At 33.4% G+C, this 26231-nt stretch overlaps 1 protein-coding gene across 1 annotated transcript in view; it reads right to left on the bottom strand.

The window, feature by feature from the left end:
- The window catches only part of LOC145257514 (pendrin-like), a 169312-nt gene that overhangs the window by 5560 nt on the left and 137521 nt on the right, over positions 1 to 26231 (bottom strand). The window contains exons 10-17 of the mRNA XM_080115665.1: positions 24765 to 24842; positions 22851 to 22946; positions 19518 to 19624; positions 16493 to 16562; positions 14109 to 14246; positions 8674 to 8757; positions 5844 to 5898; positions 4523 to 4629 (exon numbers count right to left, since the gene is read on the bottom strand). Of these exons, the coding sequence (XP_079971791.1) occupies positions 4523 to 4629; positions 5844 to 5898; positions 8674 to 8757; positions 14109 to 14246; positions 16493 to 16562; positions 19518 to 19624; positions 22851 to 22946; positions 24765 to 24842 (735 nt within the window). The remainder of the gene's footprint in view (positions 1 to 4522; positions 4630 to 5843; positions 5899 to 8673; positions 8758 to 14108; positions 14247 to 16492; positions 16563 to 19517; positions 19625 to 22850; positions 22947 to 24764; positions 24843 to 26231) is intronic.

Genomic DNA, 26231 nt, shown 5'->3' with positions numbered 1-26231 from the left:
ACGACAGGTTCAGTTCGAAATTCCGTGTGGATTCTTGTGTTCGACATAAGGGTTTTTTTTCAAAAAGGTGCACCTGTAGAAGGCTGGGTGTTACATCAGCCGAAACATTATACAAATAACGACGAAAATGAGCACAGGACTCGAATAAGCCAGCTAACAGAAATTATCGGTCCTCAATTAAACAATTATGAAACAAAATAATTATTATTTTATTATTTTTAATTTAAAATGTTATTCATTAAATGGTAGCATTATGGGGCTTCATCCAATTTGTATGTGTTTGTAGGTGCTCGACTGAGCTCTGACTTCTAGCTTCCTCCTCGTAATATAACAAAATCTCGTCAACAACTGTTATGAATTCTCTTTTCTTCCGCAGTTTGTTACAGAGAGAGAGGGAGAGAGAGAGAGGGAGAGAGAGGAGAGTAAACGTGGAGGTAGACACGTTTACCAGAACCGAAGGTCAGCTGACCAAAATACGTATGTGTGACGTGGTTGGCTAGATCTGTGAGATTTGATTTGAGCTTTGAAGAAGACGGACGTTTTTCCGTGGTCTCCCCCTCTTAATTGGGAAGGGGGGGAGACGAACGCTGACGTGTGTGAAGAAGAACCCACACAAGCAGATTTCACTTCCACCTGCTGCAGGACCTCTGGGGAAAGTGAAATAAAAAACTATAAAACACATTCATCGTCTTGGAGTGATAAATCTTCGTCAAACAGGTATCAAGTCTCCCTCCAGGATGAGAGATTTCCAGATGGTCCGTTTTGAAGAAGCAGAGGTAGGTTCAGAAATTACATGTCACACACACGATTCCCTTTATGATAATCAAACACGCAACCATTTATATTAGAGACAATCATACGCACACGGAATACATTTTGATGTTATACAGTGTATACAAGAAACGTAAATGTATGCATTCGCCTTTTGATGTTATACACCAAACGTAAAAGGATCCCCTCAATGATTTAAATGGCGCCCCACGATGATAACCCCAGTGAGAACTTCTATGGAGAACCCTATGTAACAAATATTCAATTTGATGCCGTAATTGACCAGACCACCTAGCAAGGGTGGGTTTAAAAGGAAAAAAGAAGAAAAAAAGGACTACGGTTGCCACGGGGGAAAAAAAGAAAAAAAAAGAGGACAAGAAAAACAATAAAATGTATGGAAAAAAAAAGAAAAAGAAAGAACAGTAGAAAAAAAATACAAATCAACACACACACAGCGTAGGGTCCATTAAAACACTAGGCGAATTAGAAAAATAATTAAAAAAAAGAAAAAAAAAGAAAAGCAATACACACGAACAACCTTTTCACGAAGAAAGAAAAGGAAGACATACAGACACACAGATGTAAAACTTTATATATAGAAAATAGTTAAAAAAAATGTTTATCGTATTAGGAATTAGCTCGTTATGAACGAAGAAAAATATCACTTAATGTAAAAGTTAGAAGGGAAAAACAAAGAATGAGCCTTTCAGCTTACCAAAAAGATAAACACGTCAATCACAAATATGTGTTATTAATATTTTGTGTCATTTTTAAACTGTCCACTAAGTGTAACTTTTAAGGAAAAACAATATGTACTTTTGATGAAAAACAATGGATAGGTTCCGAAATGTGATTTTTTTTTTCCTTTTTTCACTAACTGTACGATTTTTTTTTTCTAAGGAATTTTTTTTCTGACATGGACAATTTTAGTTCCATCGAGTGTTAGGATTGTCTGATAAGTGAGTCGTTTTATTTTATTTTAGAAACGATTATGTATTTTAATTGTAAATGTCTAGGTATTTTTTTGTAAACGACTGTGATTTTTCTTTAATTTTGAATTCTGTGGAATGGTAAAAGATGATGCATTATGCAGCCGACCTAGTTGATGACGTGGTCAAATGGGTTTCCACGAATCTGTGTTTTGTTATTTGGAATTTTGTTGTTAGTGAGATGGGACTTTGTGATTGCTTATAGGATATTTTTGTATTTTTTAATTTATTATTTTTATGTAATTGATGTTGTCAAACGGTATTGGCAGAATTTTCTTGTTCTTTGACATGTATTTTTTTTTTCGCAGAATGGGGAGGTGAAATCATTGCTTGTGGGGTCTATTGAAAGAATGCTTAATAAAAGAAAGAACGTGTTGTTAATTAATTAATTAATAATCTTAATAGTAATAATAAACTTGGGAACAAGAGAAAGAAATAAGATTTAAACAGTGTAATAAATAATAATAATAATAATAATAATAATAATAATAATAATAATAATAATAATAATAATAATAATAATAAAAAAGTTTCGGAAGAGTCAAAGGTTCAGTCGGTATTAATTTCAATTTTCGAAATGTAGAATAAATGTTCTATTCGACATGAGTGACGTTTTGACCACATGAGTAAGGGAGAAAAAAGGATAAATATAGGGTTAAAAACTATATGAAGAAATGAAAGAAAAAAGTGGGGCGTGAATGGAATTTAATTTCTGTGGCAAGCATGTTAGAATTTTGGAGAGGTGTTGAATTACATGGGTAGTTATTAATTTCATTATTCTCGAGAAATGATTCGAATTTTATTTTTTTTATCGTGATTTCTATTGATTTCGAGTAGAATCAACATGGAGCAACTTTGAGTACTTCATGTGTGGAAATCCTATGTTTTCCGTAAAGCTATGTGTCTTCAAGGCAGGTTGCGCTTACCGACTTTGGAAAAAAAAAGTTTTTTTCTGACATAGCAGTAAACGGAATGTATTCTGTCCAGCGTGAGCGGATCTAGTTGTAATCAACTTCAGGGAGCAAATGAAATGCCCTCTGACATGGTGTAAGGGGCAGAGGGGGTGCAATGGCTGACGTGGCCATTATGTTACGAATCGCTCAAGAGAAGATGAATGAAATATGTATGCAAGTACTTAGGAAAATAGAAGGCTACCCACCATAAGGAATGTTAAGAGGTTTTTTGTTTCCCACAAAATACTAGTAATAAGAGTTGGCTTATGATGAATAGGATAAGGCTTGGGATGGAAAATATTTTTTTTTTTTTGCGTGTGTGCTACCTATGGGAAGAAAAGCTGATCTGTAAAGCCAAGGACGATGATAGTCCGTTTTGAAGAGGCAGATGGACCTCGATTTTATTATTCGGTTGATTGCCGAGAATTTATCGATCACGCGTAGTGTCGACGGGAGTAAAGGATGCTCCTGAAATTCTGATTTAAGTTATGAAAAGACCATGGGGTCACAGGGAGTTGTTGACCTTCGAGGGCGCAAGGATTAGCGCCACATGGTATTATTTATTGATATTATTTTACTTAGTATATTGAATAAAGGTATGACAGTTTTCTTTGCCAGTGGGGTGAGCATATATATCCCATTCTTAGTAAATGTGGGAAGTAGAAAATGTATGCCTTCGCCATACATTTTGATAAAAAGGGGGGAAGGAATGTTACAGAGAGAGAGAGAGAGGAGAGTAAACGTGGAGGTAGACACGTTTACCAGAACCGAAGGTCAGCTGACCAAAATACGTATGTGTGCCGTGGTTGGCTAGATCTGTGAGATTTGATTTGAGCTTTGAAGAAGACGGACGTTTTTCCGTGGTCTCCCCCTCTTAACTGGGGAGGGGGGAGACGAACGCTGACGTGTGTGAAGAAGAACCCACACAAGCAGATTTCACTTCCACCTGCTGCAGGACCTCTGGGGAAAGTGAAATAAAAAACTATAAAACACATTCATCGTCTTAAACAAGAAGTAACTATTAATTTTTTTTAACTTCCTAGTTGTAGAATACGATATCGCGGGGGTTATTCCCAACTAGCACAACAGTCGTTTTCAGGTATAAAGTTAAATTCTTTACAAGTTGCTAACTTAAATAATGAAAGTCTGGCCGTTCAACCCATCGTTCTCAATTGTCCCAAAGATGCTGTTCATCACCAATTGACAATCTCATTAACTCTTACATTTGAGTGGCCCTCTGGCCTTGATAAACGATGAACCAAGAGTATTTACAAGCAGAGAACCAGGGAATAGCACGGTTCAAAATCTATTGATTTTACCGATTTCCATTTTAATTATAAAACCGTTAAAAATTATTCATAAGCATTCGAGGTTAAGAAAATAAAAAAAAAATACATTATTCTTCTTACCAAACGAATACATATACATTTAATTGCCGCTCCCATCTTAGTCTTCCATTTTGAATAATTTAGTGTTCCATACGTAGTAGCAATAAGATGTGAGCCGCTTTTGAATGTATATATATTAGTTTAGTAAGAAGATAAAGTCATTTCATTTTGCCCCGCCTCAGTCACTCAAAAATCATTTCGAACAGTTTTATAATTAAAATGGAAATCAGTAAAAGCAATAAGTTTTGGCTACATTAAAACAGGCTAATATATACTAATTGCACTAAGTTCCGATATCCGGAACGCAGTAAACCCTAGAAAAGCATTAGCGATCTTACATTTGTATTGGGCATTAGACTATCGTGATTATAGTAAATATCCAGTTCCCGAATATATTATTTGCATTTCTATTTTTACTTACGGTTGTTTCGGAAGCTGCCGCCATCATTGCATCATAAGTGGTCAAATACATTGCATATTTAAGGGTGTTGAAAACCTTGGATGCTTTTAAAACTGATATCACTTTTTCTGCAGAATAAAATAGTTTTAGTCGTGTTATATACATCAAATGACAATCTCTAATATATTTATATCTTGTATGGCTGTTCGGCGTAGCCTGCGTGCTATACAAAAATAAAAACAGTAATGAAATTAAAATGAGTCTAAGTGTTAACATTGGGAAACACTAAAAACGATTCCCATTCCTCCAAATACTGGATTTATTCAAGATAAATAATTTTAAAACAATTTTGCAATTTAACATATTAACTGTTGTGTTTTAATGAATGTATTTCATGCAAATTATATATTTAAACAACGTTTAGTCCGTTAAAAATGAGCCGTAAGAATGTCAAATTAATGGTTGAATATGGTTAAATGTGTGCTAATTTTTGCATTAAATGCTAATCTGTATTATTTCCTATTAATCCCTTAATGCGCATTCAATGGATAGCATAACACTTTGTTCGCTGCACTTTATTATAAAAAAAAGGTCTATACAAAATTTTAGTGAAATCATACCAATAGTTTTCGATAAAACTTCTAGAGTAAATGTAGGATTGTAGTGACTAATCTTTATTAATCCCTATTAATCCCTAACTGTGCATCGTACGGATACCATAACAATTAATTCGCTGAATCTTATTATAACAAAAATCTATTTAAACATTTCAGACAGATCGAAAGAAAGAAAAGCGGACCGGACATACAAACAAATTGACAGACAGAAATATAAGTGGATTTCCTTTCTCAAAATTGTAAAAAAAATTGAGAAAGACAATCTTTTTTAACTAACCCGATTATAAAAAGAAAAATATCTTTCATTAGGGAGAAATACATAAATAAGATAAATTATATAATAAAATATTTTCATATGTGCGAGTTTCTCGGACATTACTATTATTGGACAAATGTCAAAAGTTTGAGAAACTCTAAACCTAATCGGAAATGGCAGCACATTATAAATGTGAATGATTTGTCATGTTTTAACGTCTAACTTGTCGAAACACGAACGGCTAAAAGTTGGCACAATATTTCCGCACAATCTAAGATTTTCCTTGCCATTTTCAACGGGGAATATGAAAATATAATAGGTTGTATAAAGAACAGTGCTTATCACATTTTACTTTCTGTTTCTAGGTAATTACACGATCTGTGTCTATTAAATGGTTGTGATGGATAAAAATAATAACAAAAACAATAAAAAAAAAACAATCGCATTGAAATCAAACTTATAAACTTACCATTGACATTGGAGAAAAAACAAGAGCTATCTTTAGTTTTGTAGTCCATATATAACTGAAATATAAAACACAAACCAAAGCTGTATATCTTATATTTATTCATATATGATGATCAATTTAGGATATTTCATAAAAACAGATCACATATACAACTGAATTCAACAAAATATGGGTACGATGAGGTCAAGCATTTCAAGGCGCGTTTCCGGAACATGACACACACGGGGTCCCCCCCCCCTGTTGAATACCAGAACGGTAAAGATAAGTTTTTAGCGAGTTAGTTTTCGCTCCACTTTGATTATAGAAAAATGATGATTTTCCAATTTTATTTGCTCATGACCGTTTCAATTGTTTTATTTTTTCTTGAAAAACACCATGTATTCCCAAACATCACCTATAGTTTAGTTCCAACCACTTAAGTCCTCTTCCTATTTGGATATGGACTCTTGTTTTCGGTTCTAAACAAACTAGAAAAAAGTGGGAAGTCTATTGCTTAAAGTTTAGAAGGGTACCACAACCTGTTCTTGTTCTTTATGTTTTATTAGTTTCGTTCCGCATTTCATTCTAATGACACACACACACACATATATATATATATATATATATATATATATATATATATATATATATATATATACATATATATACACATATATATACACATATATATATACATATATATATATATCATCATCTATATATATATATTTCATCATTATCATCATGCAGTCCGTCAGTCTGGACGATGACTAGTCGGGGCCTCAGTGCTTTATCCTTCAGTGTTGGCGTAGTCCTCCTTCTGTGTAAAACATCCGGTCACAGGCACTGCATATGTGGATGCCCGGGTTCTGCCGTCTACAGTGTCTCAGCTCTAACGCTTCTCCAATCTTTCTCTCTATTTCTTTCTTTCCTTTGTGGAGATTGTTCCACCAACTACTCCTTTCTTTTGCTTGTTCCTCTCAACTCTCAACATTGATGTTCATTGCCTTCAGGTGCCGCTTTGTTACATCTTTGTAGCGAAGCTGCTGATCTCCTACCTTGCGGGTTCCATTTTCCAGTTCCCCGTAGAAGATCATCTTTGGAATTCGGTTTGCTTCCATTCTGGCAATGTGCCAGGTCCATCGTAATTGCATAGTAGCAAGGGTAGCTTCCAAGCTATCTAGGTTTGCTCTCCTCAGAACTTCTGTGTTTTGGTATGTAGTCACTCCATTTGATCTTCATGATCCTTCTCAGGTGTCTCTGTTGGACGGCTTCAAATCTCCTTATGTGTTCTCTATACAGAGTGTAGGTCTCTGCTGAGTACCGCAAGGCTGGTAGGATGATGGTTTTGTAGACTCTGTATTTTGTGTCTATCCGGATACCGGCCCTTATCCAGAGCCTCTTTTCTAGCTTGCCAGTGGAAGCACACTCGCTTTGGATTCGGCAGCTTATTTCTTTGTCAGCACGGTTATCAGTGCTTAGAGTGCTTCCCAAGATATTTGAAGTTTTCAAGAACTTTTAGCACCTTGTCATTGATTGTTATTATAGGCTCTTGCAGGTTGTTGTTATCTAGTGAGAGCTGATACATCACTTCTGTCTTCTCTAGGTTGATTTGTAGGCTTATCTTCCTGTCTGTTTGAGAACAGTTATTAACTATCCTTTGCATCTGAGCTTGATGTGAGCTATCAGAGCAGTGTCGTCTGAGAACAGCAGTTCTGTTGTCAGCTCCTTCCTTGTTTTTTTGGTCTTGGCCTTCAATCTTGCAAGGTTAGCCAGCGGTGTTAGATAGAAGCGAGAAGGCATGCAAGCATGAATTAACATTAACTCATACCTAACCCTAACCCGACGCATCACATTGCCCAGCCGGATTAAGAATCTAAACACACACACACACACTATATATATATATATATATATATATATATATATACATATATATATACACACACACACACATATATATATATATATATATATATATATATATATATATATATATATATAGGGTGTGTTGTATAGCAGGGGGGTTCATATTGGGGTCATATTAACGATAACGCTGATGACAATACTGAGGGAAACATTTATAACAGTGAGAGAGAAAATTCATTATTTAATGAATTTGTATTACTGTTCTTTTACATCAGACTGGTGAATCATTACTTATGATTGCGGAGGGGGCACATTACTTAGAAGGGGATTATACAAAGTTCATATTAAGGAGATTAACACATTACCTTCAATTGTTGAATGACGACACGAAGACAACAATTACAAAAATCGATGTGTTCTTTATTTCATTTGACCGGTCCAAATTTATGATTATGACGTCAGGAATTCAAATTCGGGATCTACATAGTTTAGTGTTCTTTCCTTCGCTTCCAAAGGACCCTGACTCCAACTCTCTCTCTCTCTCTCTCTCTCTCTCTCTCTCTCTCTCTCTCTCTCTCTCTCTCTCTCTCTCTCTCTCTCTCTCTGACTAGCAGACTCAACTGTTCTGCCTCCTCTGCTCAACTGTCGACTGCCCAACTGCCTTGATCTGACTATAACTGAGAATATAATTGAGAATTTCTTTTGGCTATGACGTCAGATGTGTGGTTATATATATATATATATATATATATATATATATATATATATATATATATATATACAGGATGGCCACAAAGTCTGTTGTGGAAGAAATAATGTAGCCAGACTTTGTGGACACCCTGTATATATATATATATATATATATATATATATATATATATATATATATATATATATATATATATATATATATATATATATAAGATTAATATCTACTAAAACTAATTAATAGAAAAATCTTTGTATAATTTTTATAGATTACCTGTTTTAGTGTAATTGCACCCATTCCATCAATAAATGTGATTCCGGAACAATCAATGATGACTTTCGGCTGAGACGTTTCTTCCTGAATATTAAATCGTGAAGATTAGGATATTTTGTAAGAGACAAAAATAAAGCATAAATACACACACATTTAAAGAATTTTTAATTTTTTAAGATTATTTTCACGTTGTATAATTTTTGTGTTGTCGACGAGGATTTTTCGACCACACAAAAATTATACAACGTGAAAATTACCTTAAAAAATTAATAATTTTTTAAACGTCATACATTAGAACTCATCACCCTACTATAAATGATATTTCATTCGAGAAAAACAGGAATGTGTTCAAATGTCTTGCATAGCGCGTAATTGACGGAATTTGACAGTAGTGTCTCCGAACTTGCTGATTTTAATACTCAGATTTTTAATCGACCTTTATTTTAATTGACTTCTCATCGACTTTATATATTTTAACTTACAATCACATAACGCAGTTTAATGTATATTTTATTGTTCATTTTTTAATTTCCATTTTTGCTCCTTCTCACCTTTACTTCCCCAACACCTGAAGATGATTCATGGATGATTCGAAAGCGCTCGTGACAATAGCAATTATGGAACCTTCATTAATATTTTCGATTTTGATATTAAAAACTGTACACGGAAAATCGCAAAAAATAAAAAAAAGGAATCATAAAGCAAAGTACCTCTGTTGCGTTTAATAATATTTGCTTGAATTAAAGAATGCTGCCTAAATATACCAATATATATATATATATATATATATATATATATATATATATATATATATATGTTTAGAGGTATAGAATTTATTTACAGTTTTAAATATAATGGGCGGAAGTTTCTCGAGAGCTCTTTCAGCTATCATCTCATCAGGAGAAAATCGATAGCGTAAAATACTAATACTATGTCGAAAGTAAAGAGTTTTGATGGGGAACTATTGAATGGGCCAAAAATACGGGGAGAGTTCTGATGGGGAACTATTGAATGTGCCCAAAATACGGGGTTGTCCCCGTATTTTGGGCCCATTCAATAGTTCCCCATCAGAACTCTCCCCAATTTTGGGCCCATTCAATAGTTCCCCATCAGAACTCTCCCCGTATTTTATATTATTATAATAATATTATTATTTTACGCTATCGATTTTCTCCTGATGAGATGATAGCTGAAAGAGCTCTCGAGAGACTTCCGCCCATTACATTTAAATATATATATGTATATATATATATATATATATATATATATATATATATATATATATATATACATATATATATATATATATACATATATATCTATGCATATATATATATATATATATATATATATATATATATATATATATATATATATATATATATACTAATTATTTATTCAAAACTATACACACATTTTGCAGAGATATACTATGGTTCAATTTTAGCATGAATAGACCATTTCCGTTGTCTTTATAATCCAATCTAAATCGTTGTCGAAATAGTAAATAGTTCGAATCATTAAAATACTTGTGGCAATCGACGAAGATTTGGGCGGATTATAAACGCATATTCGAAAGAAACATTTTCTATCCATGTTAATAAAACTATTGTGCGTCTCTGGGATGTGTAACAATTAGTTTTTAAATGATTTGTATATAAGTTCCACGTTCTTACAATCGGCCCTATATTGATTTCTTCTTAACATATCACCACAAGTTCTACTGCAGGCGAATTAGCCCAACTTGAGATTTATGCATATTCATCTAACATGCACAAGTAAACCCCCACTTCCAAACACTATTCAACAATCATTAACTATTTACATACACATATTTTAACAGTTGTAAACACACATTAAGAAATGTCACTGCATACATATTACTGAGTAAAAAAAATTTCATACACAAAGTAAAAAATAATTTTTCATTAATTTAACACTATTTTATACCTTAGCTCGGAAATTATTTTTTCCTCATTTTATATAGTCATAAAATCATATTTTAATGAACTTATTTAAATTAGCAAGATTAGAATTAATGCAAATTAATACATCAATCAAGATTAAATTGAAAACTTATATATCAATCTGATTTACTCTTGTCGGTCTCGTCGATATTGTCTCACGAGTGAAGGTGCCACGGACGATAGGGTATAAACCGATCCTTGCTCTAAAAAAATGAAACAGTAAGTAATCAAATGTTTGCCATCTCTGGAAAGAGCGCATGCTGGTTTCCTACGCCCGAAAAGACACTACACTTTAATCTTATCTAAAAGGCGGTTAAATGTACTGTCAACTGCGCTAAATATAATATAGAAGCATATATGTTTACATTTCACTGCGTATATGTGTTGATATTATACATTCTATAAAAAATATGCTCCTTTTGTTCGACTATAATACATATATATAACTATTTACTATAATAATCATTAAATACCTACAGACACTAGTCTTTCGGGAATCATCAGTGTAGGGTGTCACAATTAAAACCGGTAGAGAGATTCGAACTCGGCAACGAAGTCATCTCTGACTCCATTAGGAAGGACCAAATTCTATATATATATATATATATATATATATATATATATATATATATATATATATATATATATATATATATATATATATACATATATATATATGAATTATTTGACTGTAAACAGTTACATATGGTCGCTACAAATAGCCATCTGTTTCAGTCAATGAGACTTCAACAGGCGACCCGGATCCCCTCGACGCCACAAAGAAAATGGAGAAAAAGATTTTTTCCCCTTTTTCCATGTTCTTTGTGGCGTCGAGAGGTTCCGGGTCGCCTGTGGAAGTCTGATTGACTGAAACAGATGGCTCTTTTTAGCGACCATATGTAACTGGTTATCTTTAAATAATTAATAAAAAAATATTTTTCTCTTTTTATTGAGCACTATCTAACAACCTCGTTGTCTTCATTAATCCCGACTTTTGAACATCTAAAATCTGATATATATATATATATATATATATATATATATATATATATATATATATATATATATATATATGTTTGTCTTTACATAAGTAGTAGTTTGTTGCTACACAGTCATTTTAAATTTAGAATTCCGTTTTCGAAAATAAGGGTTGTTGCCTCATGAGGTCTCTAGTTAGTAAATTAGCAAATACTAGTTGACCGAAATATGCTCATAACTGTGTAGCAACAAACTACTGCTTATGTAACGACAAATGTAACCTGCTCTACTTCTGTATTGAGCACTCTTGTATTAACCTTGTTATATTTCACTGGTTACCCTACCTTTGGAAAATAGCAACCTCAAATTATGTATATATATATATATATATATATATATATATATATATATATATATATATATATACATATATATATACATATGCATATATATATACATATATACATATATATACATATATATACATATATACATATATATACATATATATATATACATATATACATACACATATACATATATACATATATATACATATATACATATATATATATACATATATACATACACATATATACATATATACATATACATATATACATACACATATATACATATACATATATATATACATATATACATACACACACACACGCACATATATATATATATATTGTTGAATTTACTAATGAATTGTGAGAATTTCTTGTTGACGAGCACCATCCTCCCCACGAATATGGGAGCGTGGTCTCATAGTGGCAGAACATTTAATACAATACTTTTCCAAAGGTTATGATAATACTTCAAATGATGATTCCGTGACAACAAGGATACTACATTACCGTTCACAAAAAGGAAAAATCATGAAGTTTTTTTTTCTTTGCGTTGTTTCGTCAAATGTGATTTTAGAGCGAGAATGCACCCGCTTGGACGACGGACGATCTTGAATAGATTGCTCTCAGTATTGGAGAACCGCTGTTGTTGAGCTTTGAATGCATGAAGTAAGATATAATTTCATTGTTATGAATTGTTCATGTACATTCGATAACAGATATATATTTTATTTAATCGTTGTGTAAGGAAACATTATACCTTCTCTTCAAGGTGTAATAATGGAACAGATGGATCTAGATCACAAGACTAGATTTAACTCGCAAAATCTAATTAACGCGTTTACCGTCTGCTGCGTTTTCTTGTTGATGCGAGAAATATCCATTTAACGTCATAGCAACACAGTATAGACAACTAGCATTTAATTTCGACTTGTAACCACGACACACAATAAAAAATGAAACGAGATATAAAATGCAGACATTTTTTCATGTCGTTCTTGTTAAAGTGTTAATTAAAGTAAATTCGCATAGATCTACATGATACACGGTGTTGTTGTTGGTATTCTTGCAAGAAAGACCATATGAAGGTTGCGAAGGTAAAGACGGTATTATAGAACCTACCGGATTTGAACTTGGTACACTTAATTCGTCAGTTCGTGTCGTTACCCATCTAATCATTATCACCTCTCTAAAATGTCCGTGCAATAAATAAACGCATAGATAAAAAATTGTTTTTATTCAAATGTGAATGACATATTTGTGTCGTTAATTATTTTTAATCGCGTCATTTTACTGGTGGCTTTATATTTTTATCTAAAAGACTTCATGTTTTTATATTGCAAAAATTAGTACATAATCAATACTTATATTATTTAATGAAATAACTTAAAATATAGATGAGGTGCTTTTTCTACAGACCGATAGTTTTTTTTTAGGGGGGGGGTATTTATTTGTTTGTTTTGGGTTTTTTTTTACTTTTTGTTACCCTAAACCTAACCCTAACCCTAACCCTAAACCTAACTTCATATTAATCAACATGATGCAACCTTAATTCTTTTGTTGCTCTTGGTGCTAAGCATCATAAATTCATTTCGAATCAATCGGAATGTTATTGTTGACATTCGTTTCCTCGATATCTTTCTAGTTAGAATTCTTTCTAGGAAGACATCGAGTAGTTACGGGATGGACTACGCGAAGATCGATAACGTTTCTAAGTGGAAGTGTTTCTGTCGAACAAACTGGATTTGAACTCAGCACATCCAAGTGTATCAGTTCGTGTCGGTAACAACAGCCATCACCTCCCTGAATATGTTGTTGGCATTCTTGCAGGAGATATCACATAATGATTGCCACTTTTTCTAAGTGCAATTGGTACTATGGAACCGACTGGATTCGAACTTGGTACACACAGGACATCAGTACGTGTTGTTACCCACTTAACCATCGTCATCTCCGTAAGGTATATCTTACATATCAATGATTTAGATTTTGTAATAAATTAGCGCGTATAGATGTAGTTCTTTTTATCAGAGTGCCATTATATCTCTTGAATTCTCTCTCGGGAGAAGTAAAGATAGTCAACTTTTTGAATCGTTGGTTTCAATATAAACAAGTACGCGTGAAAATATGTACATACCATTTGATCATTTGGGTAAACATTTATTCCTTTCATATTCTTTATTCTTTTGTCAATTTCCTCTCGGAAAATGTCTGCGTTGATATAATAAATTGGAGATGGGAAAGACACTACAACGACTCCGGGTGGAATTGTTACCTGTAAACAAATTGTAAAGAAAACGTGTTTATTGGAAATAATTACAAAATGCAATTTTCTGGTGAATTGTGATGCAAGTATAAAGTGGAACTAGGAAGAAGTCTAAAGAATTAACTTGCTGCTTATTTATAATCCTTAACAAGATACTCGGAATGAAATAAAGTTTTTAACGAATTAGTTAAACTGGGAAACAAAACTCGCAGAATGCGGGACGATTCCCGATCACGATATGTTCAAATTTGATTTTTCTTCTTCCGGTAAGATTTGAGAGCTGGTTAACGCAGAAAGAATGTTATCGTCCCAATCTCAAATGTCGATGCAATAATTTAACACAAAATCATCCAATGCCCCTCTCTCTCTCCCCCCTCTCTCTCTCTCTCCCTCTCTCTCTCTCTCTCTCTCTCGAGTGAATAAATATATACGTCTTTCTCTCCCTATGTCTGCAATTGATATCTGAGTATGTTCTCATACGAATAAAACGTCTAAAAAAGACGTGTATCCTATAATTGAATGAAGGATCAAAGAGATTTCATATATTACATATTTTGTTAGGCTCGATATTTCTTCCTTAGTAAACAAACTCCTGATACGCCATTGTCGGTTAATATAAAATAGTAGAGACTCGAAATTTTGAACACTAAGTGTAACAACGGCGTACTTGAACGAAATTCTATATTTAAATAAAAGTTTTTTTTTAAACACTTTAAAAGATAAAACACATTATTCAAGTAGAGAGAAATGTAACTTTTCTTGCGTTTGGTAACAGTTATTTGTTTAATATTTTTGTAATCTTTTCCTTCTTCAAATTCATTTTTTCTACTCTGCATGTCAGCGCTTTTGTAAATTTGTATAATCGAATTTAACTTAAAATTCAACCTTTGAAATTTTTAATAAAGTTTTTATTTTCAAGCTTGAACTTGAACTATTTTTTTAAATTTAGATTTCAATCTTTTTTATTGAAAGATATAAATATGTACATTATTCTAGATATGCGGTTCTCAACCCGGGTTGACCTGGACCCTATGATTCCGCAAATGGTCCCTGCGGATTGTGCAATAAAAAAAAAGTGAAGTATGCTAATATTGAACGCTTTACATTTTACTAAAGTTCATATACGTAATATTACTAAGCACGTATATTTTCTTGGTTGTTGTCATGCTTGTGAGCGGTATATTTTACCAATCAGCACATTATTCGTCAGGTGAAAACTATATAGGACACGCCAATGGTGATGATTAGGGCTATGACAACAGAATATTTTTTTTCATTGCTTTGACTTACCAGTGTACATCGGCACATTTAATCAACCTAGAACTACATCACTATAAAAACTTATAAGATATCAACGGATACACACTCGAGAGTCAAAACAATTTAAAAAATATGCTGTTGTCTTAGCCACAATGAAGATACAACCTCTGCTAAGCTATTACAGTCGGTAAAACTGCAGGAGGTTCATTTTGAAATATTAAAACGAGAACTTGAAGTGAAACGTGGACATATGACTAATCCACGTGAAAAAAAAGAGTTCCTGAAGAACGAGGGACAATGAATTTCGGCTACTCACGACTACTACTTTCACGTGATACGGATTATGGTTATTTTTCGTTTTTGCGCGATATAACAAATTGAGAGAAAATGTAGATAACACTTATTTTAAGTAATGTAACAAGAAGATGTGTTTACAAATAGTAGGTGTTAGTTGAAAGTTCATCTTACTGGAATAGGCACTCTGTTGCGGGCTACGCACGCATTCCTTTTTATCTCCGGGTGACCGGAAGTCATGTGGTACCAGCCACGCCATAATTCACTGACCATGGATTTTGACTATTATGGAGATTGTGGCCGTTACCATAACAACAATCTGTCGATTGGAGGCAGTATTCAACATGGAGACGTCTCTCTGTTCCCGGATCTCTACACTGATCTCGCCATGTCTCTACGTGAATGACCTACTCGAGAATTCGTACCACAATCCATCATTATATCTAATTAATTATTATTTAAAAATATAACAATCATTTGAAAGGTGTTTAATGATATCTCTACGAGTCTAGAATTGTTAGTAATTCAACACAAAGGTACTAAGTTTCCTTGAAATTTGTCGTTCAAAACTTTATAAAATGATATTTAACAAAAAAACACATTAGAAAGATATGGTATAGAATGTTGGTTTTGTGCATGAGTTATTTGAATGGTTATCCAAGGGTAAAAATGTTGAGAAAATCAAATTGATATTAACTGACACTTGGATACTTATCCTTGTCCAAGAAGATATTCGTATTGCTCAAAACACCGAGAGGGACAGCTTTCACCCTAAGCATAAATAAAACACAATATAAAAAGTTCAAATTACAGAATATATAACAGAAGATATATTTTATAACGATAAAACAAAAACTTTGAATTCAAATCATAGTATAGTTACTTTTTATACTGAAAGGAAAACTACATGTGAAGCATTACTAAAAATGAATTGATAAACAAAATGTCCATATATGGACAATCGCAAACAATGCACAATGTTACATGTTTAATAATGAAATCACAGTTGATGTCAAGAAGAAGAATCAAATCAATTTGTTAGACAAGTGTGAAAAACATAAAATATGATTTCTCCAGAATTCAACCTAATCAAAAAAATAAAATAAAATAAATACAGAAAAATATTTATGGTGTAAGGTTTATATAAATACAAATATATCCATTAAAATTGTAATTAAAAAAATAAGAATACAGAAAAATCTTTATGATGTACGTACTTGTAACGGAACGAAAATGTCATATTCCAAAATTACGAAATCGATCTAGTATATTTTTTTCGATATTGAAAATGATTTTTTACGATGTTTTTGCGATTAATAGTATATCGAAGCCATTATAAGGCTGATTTTTTTAAATATTGGTAGTTCTTATTGAGCTGTCTTTCTTTATTAAATATGGTGGATAGAGACCGACCGATCTGGCTTCATCATAAAATGTAATTTTCTTAGTCAGAAAGAAAAACTACTTGATCAAATTATGTGATTTTTGGAATATGTGTACATTTCCCTACCCAATAACTCTGTCAAGTTTTAAGTCTACAGACTCGAAATTTGATATACAGGGTACTGAGATTTGGGAAAGTCGATGGGATTGGTTTGGGGCCAGAAATTTGGCGATTAAGGGGTCAAAGCTCAACGATTTGACCTTTGAGAACTCTACCAAACTCCTCCGACAATTTTGGGTCCACACACTTGAAATTTTAGATATAGGTTCCTTGGACATGGATCTTACTTAATAATTTGAGTTGAGCCCAAAACAGTAAATGTTAAGGGTCATAATAGGGGTCAAAGTTAAAAAAAAATTGACCGCTTTTTTTTTTTTTTTTTTTGCTCAACATACACCTCCAAATATCCGGGCAACGCTGGGCACCTATGCTAGTATATCTATAAAAGTGAACGTGTCTGTGTGTGTCTGTGTACATTTCCGTACGCAATAACTCTGTCAATTTTTAGTCTACAGACTCGAAATTTGATATACAGGGTACTGAGATTTGGGAAAATCTGTGTGATCGGTTTTGCCCAGAAATTTGGCGATTAAGGGGTCAAAGTTCAACGGGCTGACCTTTGAGAACTCTACCAAACTCCTCCGACAATGTTGGGTCTACACATTTGAAATTTTAGATATAGGTTCCTTGGACATTGATCTAACTTATAACTTGAGTTAAGCCCAAAACAATAAATGTTAAGTTAGCATAATAGAGGTCAAAGTTAAAAAAAATTTACCTCTGCGGTCTCTACCAAATTAATCAGACAATTTCTGGTCTAAACATTTGAAATTTGACATAAAGGGTATTCAGAGGTAGGGCAAGCTTTTTAATCGGTTTGGCTCGAAAATTTAGCTATCAATATATAAATGTATGTATGTATGTTTGCATGTCTGCCTAAAACTTTCGACAGAGCCGACGGATTTTCACACGATCAGTATCGTTTGAAGCTCGACCCTTCAGACAAAAAATACCGAAAATTGGCTAAAAACATTAATTTCTTCACCCTCAACTGGGCATGTGTCTACAGGAAGGGGTCGCTGTTTTTGCCGATATTTTCGAAAGTCATTCCCTCTTAATTTACACCTACGTCACTCCTGGTTCGACGGTTTCACGTATTTCCCCGTTCTTTTCCTCCTTCACGGTACGGGTTCGAACCTGCATTCCTAGTATCACTTTTTTTTTTTTTTTGCTCAATATACACCTCCAAACACCCGGGCAACGCCGGCTGAAATGCTAGTATATATATATATATATATATATATATATATATATATATATATATATATATATATATATATATATATATATATATATAAGGTGGAAAGATGCCATTATCGCCCTGGATAAAACAACATGATTCCATTTCCGTTTGATGAAAACCGGCGTTCTTATTTTGTTGCAGACAATTTACTAGTTGGTCAGTTGTGTACAAATCCCGAGAGTGATAGGAGTCGTCTACCTTGTCTGAAAGTGACACAATGTTCAACGGGCGAGATCGCCACTATACAACGCATGCTCTCTACCTTTCCAAGTTATGACAACAGGACCATGGCCAGGATCCGTAACATTCATTGCTGGATTACCATGAATAACAGGGGCACATCATATCACCTTACATCTTCGAAGTCAGTTTGAAAGTCAACACCAAAGTGTATCTGGATCTGCTGAAGCGTGTGGTGATCTTCTGGTGCAACCAGGTGGCCGCTGGCAGACACTTGGTGTGAAAACAGAACTCAACGTCGGTCCACAAGTCCAAAGAGACTGAGGCTTGACTTCAGGAGTGCAACGACTTTATACTCTTCTCTTACTGGTTTCCCTCCTCCCCCGACCTGAATCCGCTGGACTACTTCGTTTGGTCATACGTCGAGAACATCAGCAACATCACCTCCCAAAACACTAAAGTCAGCCTGATCGCCACCATCCACCGAGTATTCGCCGAGCTCCCGACACTAAAATACAATTGCGATTTATTTAAAACTTCTACTCAATCATTGCTGATGAAACGAGAGCATGCTACCTCGTGGATTAAATAAAGGGTTCCGTCCGAAATTCCGTGCGAGTTCCAGAGTTCGTCAGAAATATTCCCGAGTTCGACAAAATACAACAGAGCTCACATCCACCGAAACCTTGTGAAAATAGCGCTTAAGATGAGTACAGTAGTTCGAAGAATTCAGATATTATGAAATACTTTTATATAAAGTTAATAATTATTCATGTTAATTTGGTGAAAACGTTCTTACCTATAAGTGCGTACTATGATAGAAATGATACCAACGACGACGCCGATGAGGAGGCCAAGATCTACAGAGATGAGAAGAACAGCAAGAAATGTTGCGAGCCAAGCTACCTGAAAAGAAACGATCACGTTTATATGCATAAAACGTTTGCATTTTATAACGTATATCCTAGGCACACTCGTGACTACAATTAATATTATTTAAAAATGCATAACGTGAAATATATTTTGAGACATTCTTCTTGCATAAATAAAATTGGAAATCTCTTTTCTTATTGTCATTGCCGCCGCCGCCGCCGCCGCCGCCGTCGCCGTCGTCGTCGTCGTCGTCGTCGTCGTCGTCGTCATCATCATCATCGTCATCATCATCATCATCATCATCATTATTATTATTATTATTATTATCATTATTATTATTATTATTATTATTATTATTATTATTATTATTATTATTATTATTATTATTATTATTATTATTATTATTTACTCACTAGAAGTAGACACACAAGCCGTTATCAAAGATTTGCCATTGAGAACAACTTGGGGCATTATCTGGATGTTCAAATGTGACGTAAACCAACATCTCGCTCACCTCCTCACATATACCCTTGTTAGACATGATGCTAAATAGTAACCTCTTTCATCTAAATGGCAACATGCATTGTTTGGAGTGAAAAAGATTTTTAAAAAAAAGCTTGTATTATATAAAAATACGCAAGAAAATACAGGGGTGAACAAGAGTAAAAAAAAAAAAAAGATGTAAAACTTTATGTCTAGAATCCTTTGTCCAATTTTTATCAAAATCTATGCATTATTTTTATTCTAAAAATAATGTCTCAAAACTAAGCTTAAAAGAAATTGAAATTTGGATAATCTTGTTTAATTTATGTCTTATGACTATGGATCAAATTTAGTGAAAATCTTAAATATTTGAATTTTTAACTGGGGGCGAAGAGTTGCGTCCGTATAATGTCCACTAGAAATGTTTTAATCTACTCAAAAGAAACTCAGACTTGTGGCATATTTATTAATTGACGTCTAATCCTCATTGTTAATCCAGTAATGTCAAAATGTTCACAAAAATTAAAGGTATTTGTCCATCGTTATTTTCATGACAAGTGTTCGATTGAGCTCCAATCTATGACTCCCCCCATGCCAATCTTTCACAAAAAACATTCCTATAGCCAAAATCACTATAAAAAATTTCCCCCACTTTCTATCAATACTTAAACCTAAACGTGGATTCGATGAACAAAGATTCTTTCCTAAAACTTCCCGCCTGTGTAACTCTGTTCCACTGGTCTGATTTTCAGCTGATTACACTAATGTTGTCTTCAGATCCAACGTAAACACATCCTTATTAAACCGTCTTTTTCAATATTATAATCATACCAACTTTCCACTACTAACGATTACTGCGCTATTGTCCCAATGACTACCGTACACAAATTAAGCCTTATCCTCCAGTGGCCTTTTTGTAAAAAAAAAAGTATCACAAACGGCTTAGTTGGTTGTTTTTGTTTTACGGCATATCAACCCTTTTCAGGTTATTTAATGCCGAATCCAGTGATTTTTAAAGAACAATTTTTAATAGAGTATATTTGGGGATTTTTAAGTCGGTTTCTATTTAACCCATAGTTGGGACCCTAAAAGGTACTACAACTCCGAGTCAGAGTGGACCTGAGAGCAATATCAATTAAAGGGTGATTCACATTCCCCAAAGTCCGCAGGCTGGGGCCTCACTATCGGATATAGTTTAAGGTCATATCAAGGACCACAATCGGCTTAAATCCCCATTTTATCGCCTTTGCATAAAACTAAAGTAAACAAAATATAATACAAATTATTAACATTTGTGTCCCCAAATTCATAATAACCGATTAATTATATTAAGAGTGAATCTTGTGCGTACATATATATACAAAACATATACACATACCCAACTTTATACATAAAATAAATATAAATCGTAATATCTTGAGAGGCTTGCCTTTTTTCTGTTGTTCTTGACCTTTTTTTTAACATGAATAAAGGATTTAATATCTCAAAGTGTAGTATCTGTTCCGGCAGATACTGCAAGCAAAGACCATATGTGGTGGAAACCCCACATATAAGACCTTGGTCAATGTAGGGGCAACCCTTCATGCCAATTGTCACTATCCAGCTCCCCTACTCCCCGGGGAGTTGGTCCCCATTTCCCCTTCACTCCTCACATTAAAAATCGGCCTTGTGCCTAATTTGCTCGGTGGGGGAGCAAATAAATACCTGGCCTTCGGGCCTGGATCAAAGTGTAGTATCTGTTCCGGCAGATGCTGCACTTAAGATAATTTGTACCAGTCAATGGAGGGGAAACCCTCTATACTGGGACAATTATTATTTTTGGTAACCAGAGTGCCCCCTTTTTGCCTACTTTTAGGGGAGCTGGTTTTTACCTCACATTAAAAACGGCCTTGTGCCTAATTTGCTCAGTGGGGGAGCAAATAAATACCATCTGTTCTGCAGATGCTGCACTTAAGATAATTTGTACCAGTCAATAGAGAGGAAACCCTCTATACTGGGACAATTATTATTTTTGGTAACCAGGGTGCCCCCTTTTTGCCTACTTTTAGGGGAGTTGTTTTTTTACCCCACATTAAAAATGGCCTTGTGCATAATTTGCTTTGGTGGAGAAGCAAATAAATACACTAAAATTGTGTTTATATTCAGTTATAATAAGAATTCCGATGAAGTTGATACACGTTTACAAAGCCACAATTCGTCCATGTATAGAGTATTGTTATCACAACTAGACTGGTGTAGTTTACCACTAGCTTTTTACTCTTAGACAAGGTCCAAAAAAAGTCTCAATAGTATAATAGGTCTTGCACTGTCCGCCAAGCTCTAACTCCTGTCCCATTGCTGTAATGTTGCACCCCTGTGCCTATTTTACAAGTACTTTAATTAAATGTGTTCTGATGAACTCATAGCGCTAGTGCCCCTCGATACACATACTCCCAACTAACACGGAAATCAGCAAAATCCCACCCCTTTATTGTTGAAGTCCTTAAATGTCTGAAATCCTTCTACTCTATTAGTTTCTTCCTTCTGACTACTAAACTTTGGAATTCCTTCCCTGTTTACCGCTGCTTTGACTGTACTAATCTGCAGGTTTAAATATATTGTGAACAGACATCTTGCTGCTCAACTCCTCATAGGCATCTGTTAGACATCATTCAAAATAGTGGCCCCTTACGCACCAACTGGCAATATGCCATGTTTGAGATGAAAAAAGGTAAAAAAAAACAAAAACATGAAAAATTGTAAAAGTTAAAAGGTTCATTTGATTCCGTTTACATACCCCATCAGATTTACATGTTCTCCATATTTTGGGGAAGCTGAGGATTTCTAGCATCATTTTAATCAATGCGACAATTATGATACACGATAGAACGCACTGCAAAACAAAAAAGATTATTAAATAAATAAGTTAATGCATTCAAACTTTTAAAACCTAAATTTTGTAGTCGAAGTATAAAAGCAGTGGCAGATCTTTCTCTCTTTTTTGTCATGTTTTATTTTGAACTTCCTGTCCATGACGTCATATTATGACACGTATATCTTCAAACTTGACTTCGCATGGAATTTTCTATTCTCTGCTTAATTTTAAGCTTATTTGAAAAATCTCCATTTGTAATCTTACTTTTAGGCAACTAAACTTTTTATGTGGTATGGAGATGACTCTCATCCACTGCCACAAAATTTGCAGATAGGTAGCGGTCTAAAGATATAGGGGTCAGTTTTGAATACTCAAAAATAACAGTGCCTGACAAACTCCTGACAATGTATGGTTATTAGAAGTCACCCTGATAGTGTTCGCAATGAAAAGATGTTTGAGATAGATTTTTCTTCCAACTGAGGAGATAAATATGTGTCTTTTCATTTTAATTCAAAGAAGTTTTTGGAAAATTTTTCTTTTGACTGGGAGGTAAAAATGTGCCCTTTTATTGTAATTTAAAAGCAGTTTGTGGAATTTTTTCTCTTTTGACTGAGGAGATAAAAATGAGCATTTTTATTGCAATTAAAAACTAGCCAACTAAATTAATTTGATTTTACACGGGGGCACAAGAAAGCTTAAATATAAAAAGTGTTGCATTTTCATTTATAATCAAACGATCTCTGAAAAAACGTCGTTAGAAATTTGGCAATTCGATTATAATGATTGTTCAGCATTTGTCTATATAGTATGACATTTATAATGGGTGAACACAGTACATCTAAAACTGTGTATAGTTTTTTTTTTATTTTTGTTGATCTCCATATATCTTAAATTGTTTTATACAATTAATAAAACAATTACAGTACTTGCTACAGATGATTATTTGGACGTCTATGGTCTGAATATATCTAGTATACGACATAATTACGTTTACACACCGGTTACGATTAGATAAATGAAGTTAAGCAACCTTGAATCTGCTCAGTACTCAAATGAGTAACCATTTGGCAACACCAGCTGCTGAGGCAGGAGAAGTGGTCACCGCCAGGCTATTTATGCTCAAGACACGCTGCATGATCTGAAGAGTTCTATTTATACCAGCTGAGGATATAACCTAGACAATCAATCAATGTTGAGCGGTTGTGACATCTGTTGGGGTTAGGTATAATTTTGTTTAGCCTTATGGCCAGACTTAGTTTATTACCAATCGCCTGGGGCGTCTCTATCAATCGCCAGTACTATGGTTTTTACTAAAGGGCTAACCGTTTATCAAGCCCTGAAGACACTCGAGAATAATTTTTAATCAGTGTCAGGTGACTAGTGAGACAACACTGTGATTATTGGTAAAAGTGAAACATAGGTTTATTTATTTATCAACAGGAACTTGTTTACGTTAGACTTGAAAACAGCCATGTTATAGTCGGATCTAAAGAAATCCCGTGATATTATGTTCCATGGACAAGTAAATCGAAGAAATAAACTTTGCTTATAGAATTTACTAAGCGTAAATTCTATGAGCAAAGTTTATTTCTTAGCACTATAATAAGATAGATAACAACGGAGATTGGCATAACGAGCAGGGACAATAATCCTAAGTATAAATGGATTATTTACTCTTCTCGTTTGATTGTGACTCTGTGAGTGAAGCATATTCTTTGATTATTAATTGTCTTTGTACTATTTACATTATTTTAATTCAATTCAAAGGCTAATTTTAATAAAGTACATGGACATTTTTATTAAAAGCAATACACTACAAGTAAAATAAATACTCACTATTGGCAAAGACTTTAACAATGGCCCCGCAAAAAAGATCATTACAAGCAGAGAGAGACCTGAAACAAAGCCACCAACCTGGAGAAAAGTAACGAAATTGTTAAGTTTATTAAAGAAAACAAATACAGTGATAATTAAAACAGAGTAAACTATTCAACAAATACCGAAAAAACATGATGTAAAACAAGCTGAATTATCCTCCTATGCCGCATGTCTTACTTTTCCTTGTATCTCAAAACCAGGATTAGAAATTTAGACAATCTATTAAATATTTTGCATTTATTTTGGATTTTTTAAAGTATCCATGCTCATGGTGATGATAAATATTGGTTAGATAATAATTGGAGTTCTATAGCAAACAGGAAACACTTGTCTATCGTGAGATGTGAACCAACGATGGCATAAAATATTGGAACTGAAAGCGGACGCTTTACATGAAGCGCGATCGATCTACCAGAAAATATTATGTTTTGAGGTGAAGTAAGACAAGAGACACGAAAGAACATTATTTTGTAAAGATTCAAAAACATATAATATAGCGCAACTTATATCGTATATATTACGAAACGCCAGTCTGGCTGTCGAAGTTAGATCTAAATAGCATTGCGTCTAGCAAATCGATAATTGATTTTGGCTTGCAAGTCATTTACATAAATTTACACAGTTTTTTTTTTATATTAAAAAAAACCTCAACGATTTCATCAATTACATATTTTATCCTGCCCGATACATTTTTCAGTAGAATATACCGAGCGAGATTCGCCAGAGATAAATATGCAATTATAATACTGTGTTTCTCACAAATGGAAAATTAAAAATGGCATCTAGAATCTGTTCATAATCTGTTTTTTGTTACGATACTGGCATTACAATAACATTTTAATAATTGAATTCAAACAACACACACACATACACACACATGTGTGTTTATATATGCGTGTGCGTGCACGCGCGCACTGGAACAAAATATCAGAAACTAATTAAGAAAATGGATAAAAAGAATAAATAAGGACTTCTATTTCTATTTTATGAAACCTATATCAATACACACACACACGTATATATATATATATATATATATATATATATATATATATATATATATATATATATATATATATATATATATATATACAAATTAAGAAAACCGAATTTAGGTTACAAATTGAAAACCGATGTAGTCATAATAATAATAATAATAATAATAATAATAATAATAATAATAATAATAATAATAATAATAATCATATAAATATATATATATATATATATATATATATATATATATATATATATATATATATATATATATATATATATATATTGCTAGCAGGGATATTTGACGTTACTCAGGATGGAATGAGGATCAACGAATATTCCACAGTTCCCGTACATTTATTGTCATCGAAATACTTTTATTGTTCCCTGACTGCCTGCTCTTGTCGATGCACCCGGGTGGCAGCTCAG

The sequence above is a fragment of the Euprymna scolopes genome, chromosome 3, assembly GCF_053919585.1.
Source record: "Euprymna scolopes isolate OS-2025 chromosome 3, ASM5391958v1, whole genome shotgun sequence".
Classification (NCBI taxonomy): Eukaryota; Metazoa; Mollusca; class Cephalopoda; order Sepiida; family Sepiolidae; genus Euprymna; species Euprymna scolopes.
Note: the sequence above shows the minus strand (reverse complement) of the source record. Positions and strands in the feature narration are given on the sequence as shown.